This window comes from Galeopterus variegatus, unplaced genomic scaffold, assembly GCF_000696425.1.
Source record: "Galeopterus variegatus unplaced genomic scaffold, G_variegatus-3.0.2 Scaffold2310, whole genome shotgun sequence".
In the NCBI taxonomy this organism is placed as follows: domain Eukaryota; kingdom Metazoa; phylum Chordata; class Mammalia; order Dermoptera; family Cynocephalidae; genus Galeopterus; species Galeopterus variegatus.
In genome coordinates, this window is record NW_007728421.1 from 67,109 (window position 1) to 73,692 (window position 6,584).

Below are 6,584 nucleotides of genomic sequence, written 5' to 3' on the forward strand. Positions count from 1 at the left end.
TATAAAACAATTCAATATAATCTGCAGAAATCAGTTCAAAACTCTTGTCTCCTATATTAGTCCTCTACAGGTTGAGACACTAGACTATGATAAATCTTGACACCAGATTTTATACATAAAGTTTTATTATTTATCTCACTTTTTCACAATCAATTACAGCTGTTATTACAGGGAGTTTATTAAAATTTTTGGAAAGTTTTCTTTTACAGTTTATATTCTGATCTCTTTTGTCATATCTGTTAGACCCTGGTCCCAAACTCTAGGAATAGGGTATGATGAGCATGATGACTCCTATGACTGGTTATCCAGCAGGAGAAAAATGGGGCCTCCTCCATCAGTTGCTACGAAAAATTCACCCACGATGTCTTCCCTTTCCTCATACCATCATTATCTAGGTACAATGAGAGCACACCCACTTTACCTCTCATTTCTGAAGTCTTCTCTTTGTGGCAATTTGTCCTGAATTCTTATTTGATGATTTTTAAGAATGTGGTTAAGGCAACAGAAGGAAAAGCAAAATATTGTTTCACCAGGTCTCTGATATGTTCTGGAATAGCTCTACTTATTGTAACATTAGAGAGGAACCTTGCTTGATTGCCATTATTCTGCAAAATATATGGTACTGACATTTTCCCTTTTCTCCAGGGTAGGTAAAGTAATAGACCAAATGTGAAAAATCCTTCTCTGAGTTATATATTACTCCTAATTTTTGCACCAAGTTCTTATGCATCACTCCTAATTGCTAAATCTTAGAGCTATGAAAGAAAAAAAAATGCTGTCACTAATCACATAATAAGATTTGATATTATTTAATCAAGAACATGTTCACTCTTTAACAGCTTTCTTCACTTAACATTTGGTAAAAAAGTGCAAATATTATTGGAGATGTAAATATCCTTCAAATGTAGTAACTGTTCTTTTTTCATATTTCCTTGTCTCTTACTAAAAAATATTTTATGTGCTATTGAGGCAATGGGAGTGACACTTTTAAGATAAATTCAGAAATGCCCCAGTAGGATCAATCATCAGACATGAAATGTGAAATTCTGTCAAACTGGCATGAATGACTGCTACTATAATCATTGGCTCCTCTTTTATTAGCTTTTTTTATTAATTAAATGTAAAGTCTGTCATTGGCCTTATAAAAGTGCTCATCTGTTTTCCTTTAATTCCAAGTAGATTAAAAGTAAGATTTGTCATTAATTAAAATTTACAATTTATGGGGATTTTTATTGCAAACGACATTCCAGTGGTGAGCACAAAGATGACTTCTTGGTTCTGTTTCATAATGAACATGGTATTGAACAATGACAAGACAAAAAATAAATCATTTGAAGAAAAGAACAACCTCATGGGCTCTATTGTCCAGGCATAGCTTGAATCCTGTCCAGCTGGAGACATATAAGAGGAGAGGCTCAACAGCTTAGGATCTCCTTGGGCAATTTTAAACCTTTACATTGACTTCTGGAAGTTTAACTTTTACTTTGAAACTGTGGATGGGTATGGGACAATAGCAATAAAATTCCAAAAAACCCATCAGGATTAATGGCTAATCCTGGTGCATTTAATTGAAATGCTTCCACGTCATATTATGCAAATATGATTTCAGCTATCTATCTTTAAGTTAAATTTAGGATGTATGGGGTAACTGATATCCAAGAGATCCCTGGAAGTTTCACATTTTATTTATTGTCTTTACCAGAGCCTGTTGCAAAAGAGGGCCATCTTCTGTGGGAACCTGTAGTACAGCTATTTTCCAACAAGCATCTTTGCATGTTCTCCTCTGGCATGAGTTGGGTTTAGCCTTGTCACACTGGGCTTTTAAGGGGAGCTCTATCTTTGCAGCCCAGGCTACATGCGACAAGATTAAATTGGCACACTGTACTGTATAGCTCTGTGTTCCTGGCAGCGCTAGCCTGGATGAGACCTCTGAGAGAAGGCTCAGCTGTCACTCAGTGACCCATTAACACTACCATTCTATCTTGCAGTGTCATTTTTCTCATTCTTATGGAGATAATGCTCCCTGGAGATCTCCAATACCTGCAGGAATGAAAAGAACAGTAGAGACAGGCTAACTATCAAAGAGGGAGCAAACAACACAGCAAGACCAGGAATTCCAACAGTGGAATTTTAAATCGAGTAAAAAGATGAGGCCCATTGTGGGGGCTGGGTTCCAAAGGTGGGGAGAGGATCGAGTTTTAAGAGGTAATCACAACTTTTTAACAAGCTCTTTTCTCCTTTCTTCCTGCGTATCAAAAGAGCACCCAAAATAACACTTGCAAGTAGATATAAGGAAGGCAGCTGCTTTGAATATGTAATAGGGAAATTTGGTAAAATTTATCACATACAAATAGGCAACGGATATAAAACAGAACATGGTTAAGGTAAATAACTTAATATTCTAGAAAGAAGAAGATCCCTGGTTAGGGTTGGCTTATTGGGGTACCAAAATCACTTCTTAGCAAAAGCACAAAAGAGAAAAATGATATGTGATCTTTGTCGCCCTTGGCCTAAGGCTTCTTCTGTCCTGTGATTGAACTGTCACCAGTGGCTCAAGCAAACTCTATTGCTTTCTTGCAGTGCAAACTGTATTTTGTTTGGTGGGCCACTTTATAATGTTATACTTTCTAACGGTTACTACATAAAGAGGCATTGTAAGATCATGCTTCTCGATTTCCTGGACTAAGGCTGGTATAAAAGCAAAACACAAAGCCACCCGAGTCTACAGAAACGAATGTTGAAGACATCTTTAAGTATAGGCAAAAGACCAAAACAAACAGAAAAGGTGAATTAGTCAGAAAATAGGGATAACACTGGACCGAATTCAGAATGATTAAAAAGAGTAAGGAAAGGTGGACCATCGTAAGCTTTTTATCACAATCTGTATCTCAGCCGCTCAATCCTGCCTTTAATTTTCCCGCATCAGGCAAAGCCTATTATTGGGTTTAGACTGCTATTCTCAGGCTGAGGTTTATGTCCCACCCTTGCGCCCCTCCTCTCCCCCCCAGGAGATACAGGGGCTAGAAGCCATAGGATAAATGTGGCATATTCTTTGTGAGCCCCGACTTCTCTGAGAAAAAGTTCTTTTTTTCCCCTAAGTTAACTGCAAATAATTTATAACTTTGACAATAAGATAAATACAGTATATTACAGAGAAGAATAAGATATTCATACTTATTTTAAAGATGAAAAACCAGACTTTAAAGAAATATTGGTAGGAAGGAACACCTCTGGCCTAAACTCTCAGGACTCTCGTGCGCCTTAGGAACTGCGTTTGTTCCTCTTTCATTCCATACAATGCGTACGGGAGGTGGGGGGCAGGAGTTTGAGACTTTAAAGAAATATTGGTAGGAAGGAACACCTCTGGCCTAAACTCTCAGGACTCTCGTGTGCCTTAGGAACTGCGTTTGTTCCTCTTTCATTCCATACAACGCGTACGGGAGGTGGGGGGCAGGAGTTTAAGAAACACTGCTATGGAGTTTAGCAGAGAAAAGGGACTCAGATTACAGTGGTGGAGCAATAACGACGGAGTTAATTAGATCGGGGGGTAGCGCAGCCACGTCTACGAGCTGAAAGGCATTGTACAAACCAACCAAATCAGATTGGACGGCCGGTGGCACAGCATGGCCCATGCCCGGGTCTCTGTGCCCTGCCGGAGCACTGCCATTGTGGCGTCAACTGCGCATGCGTGCGTGCGTGCGTGAGTGCGTGCATGCGTTCGGCGTTGGAAGGAGACGCAGGACGCCAGCGGGACGCAGGCCAGGCAGTCGGGCGGTTGGAGCTGCAGCCATTGTCGTCTGAGCTGCTCCATGAGGAAGATGCTGGCGGCCTTTGTCTCCCGTGTGTTGTCGGGTGTTGTCCAAAAGCCAGCTCGCAGAGTGCTGGTGGCATCCTGTAACCACTCAAATGATGCTACATTTGAAATAAAGAAATGTGATCTTTATCAGTTGGAAGAAGGCCCCCCTGTCACAACGGTGCTCACCAGGGAGGATGGACTCAGATACTACCGGATGATGCAGATTGTTCGCCGCATGGAATTGAAGGCAGATCAGCTGTATAAACAGAAATTTATTCGTGGTTTCTGTCACTTGTGTGATGGTCAGGAAGCTTGCTGTGTGGGCCTTGAGGCAGGTATAAACCCATCGGATCATATCATCACATCCTACCGGGCTCATGGCCTAAGCTATTCTCGCGGACTTTCTGTCCGGTCAATTCTCGCAGAGCTGACGGGTCGAAGAGGAGGGTGTGCTAAAGGAAAAGGAGGATCGATGCATATGTATACAAAGAACTTCTATGGGGGCAATGGCATTGTGGGCGCACAGGGCCCCCTGGGAGCTGGCATTGCTCTGGCCTGTAAATATTTTGGAAACAATGAAGTGTGTTTGACTTTATATGGGGATGGTGCTGCTAATCAGGGGCAGATAGCTGAAGCTTTCAATATGGCATCTTTGTGGAAATTACCCTGTGTTTTCATTTGTGAAAATAACCTCTATGGAATGGGAACATCCGCTGAGAGAGCAGCAGCCAGCACTGATTACTACAAGAGGGGCCATTTTATACCTGGGCTGAGGGTAGATGGAATGGATGTTCTGTGTGTTCGGGAGGCAACGAAATTTGCGGCTGACTATTGTAGATCTGGAAAGGGGCCTATAGTGATGGAGCTGCAGACATACCGTTATCATGGACACAGTATGAGTGATCCTGGAGTCAGTTACCGGACAAGAGAAGAAATTCAGAATGTAAGAAGTAAGAGTGATCCCATCATGCTTCTGAAAGACAGAATGCTAAACACCAAGCTTGCCAGTGTTGAAGAATTAAAGGAAATTGATGCTGAAGTAAGGAAAGAAATTGATGATGCGGCCCAGTATGCTACAACTGATCCTGAACCACCTTTGGAAGAATTAGGCCATCACATCTACAGTAGTAATCCACCTTTTGAAGTGCGTGGTGCGAATCAGTGGATCAAGTTTAAGTCTCTTAGTTAAAGGGAGACTATATGTAAATGTGTTATTAGTCCTTCAACGGAACAGTCAGGATCAACTTAAAGAAACTGTGTTCTGCACTTTGCTAAGGAGGAATAAAACTCGTAAAACAAAAGTCATAAACTTGTACTAGAACAGATGAAGAGATTGTTAAAAGAGATTAAAAGAGGTACATTCAGTTAAAAGGGATATTTTATCCAATGGTACGTTGAGAGGTACATTCAGTTAGAAGGGATATTTTATCCAATGGTACGTTGTATTAAAATATAGTTTATATTATTTATACACTCATTTAGTGTGAATATACTAAACGTTATTTTAAATTTATACAAGTCTACAGTAGGAAAAATAGATTATTTAACTTCCCAAATTATTTGCTGTAATAGTTTTATTTGATTTAGCTTTATATTATTTTAATAAATACTCTTATTTATAGGAAAAATAATTCTTTGATTCTTGCTCTCCCTGCAGGGGTTTATGTGTAAAGTCACTATCCTGATGACCACTCAGGACCCCTACTGCTATGCTACTTGCAATGGTTTACTTGAATTAACCAATAACTAACAGTTTAATGGCGTGCACATGTATATGGATACACACGTGCACACATCTGTAATATTGGTGATAAAGCTTGTTACCACTGACCATTTTTCTGATAAAACATTAACATGGCAGGGGAGGGAGGACAAAGATCTTTTTTTCATATTATTTCACTTTGTTACAATATTTTTACTGTACTAATTTAAAGGGAAAATGAAAACACAATTAAAATCTAGGGAAAAAACTGCATTATTAACCTTTGAGTTAAAGTTACTCTTATTTTATAATGCATTTATAACAGTATGTGTTCTAGATTTTAAAGAAACATCCTGGTGAATTTCAGACTAAAAAATGAATAAACAGATGGTGACATCAAACGAGTTAAGCAGAGGAGGTGACATTAATAAAAAGTTGAAAGTAAAATCTGCCTTGTCTTTAACTATTATTACTATTTATTACTAATTGCAACATAATTAACTAGTATCTGTTAAAGCAACTAAGCATTCACAGATAACTTTCTTTTTTTTCTTTCTCCCTCTTTCCTTCTTTCTTCCTCCCTCCCTTCCTCCTTCCCTTCCTTCCTTCTACCAGTCAACACCAATAACTTCTTCCAAAGGAAAATCTAACTAGGATTAGAACTGTTAAAGCAACTAAGCATTCACAGATAACTTTCTTTTTTTTCTTTCTCCCTCTTTCCTTCCTTCTTCCTCCCTCCCTTCCTCCTTCCCTTCCTTCCTTCTACCAGTCAACACCAATAACTTCTTCCAAAGGAAAATCTAACTAGGATTAGAAAGGTTTGATGTACTCCATAGTCCAATACCATATCAATTATCCTGACTTGGTGAAAACAGTTGTACTTGGTTATATTTGACTAATGACCTGTAATCAATCCTATTGAGCTTGATGTTTGACATACCTTACTCCTCTGACATAGACTTAACTGAAACCAGAAATGAGAATTTGCCCACGATTTAAGAAATAGTTTGTGGAACATACCAGAAGAATAAATTAAGGTTAAATTTTTTTCTTTACAGTATCTACTTCTGCCAATAGAACCTAGAT

The 6,584-nt window shown here is 39.1% G+C and overlaps 1 protein-coding gene across 2 annotated transcripts; it reads left to right on the plus strand.

Annotated features, from left to right (window-relative positions):
- Positions 1-3,809: 3,809 nt before the first annotated feature.
- Positions 3,810-5,101, plus strand: LOC103597423 (pyruvate dehydrogenase E1 component subunit alpha, testis-specific form, mitochondrial). Of its 2 annotated transcripts, XM_008581263.1 has the most exons (2): positions 3,810-4,334; positions 4,416-5,101. In XM_008581263.1, exons 1-2 carry the CDS (start codon positions 3,810-3,812, stop codon positions 4,983-4,985), a joined length of 1,095 nt encoding a protein of 364 aa, XP_008579485.1. In that variant the 3' UTR covers positions 4,986-5,101. The 2 variants fall into 2 exon arrangements, with proteins under 2 accessions (XP_008579485.1, XP_008579484.1); XM_008581262.1 differs by having other exon boundaries at positions 3,810-5,101.
- The last annotated feature ends 1,483 nt before the right edge of the window (positions 5,102-6,584 follow it).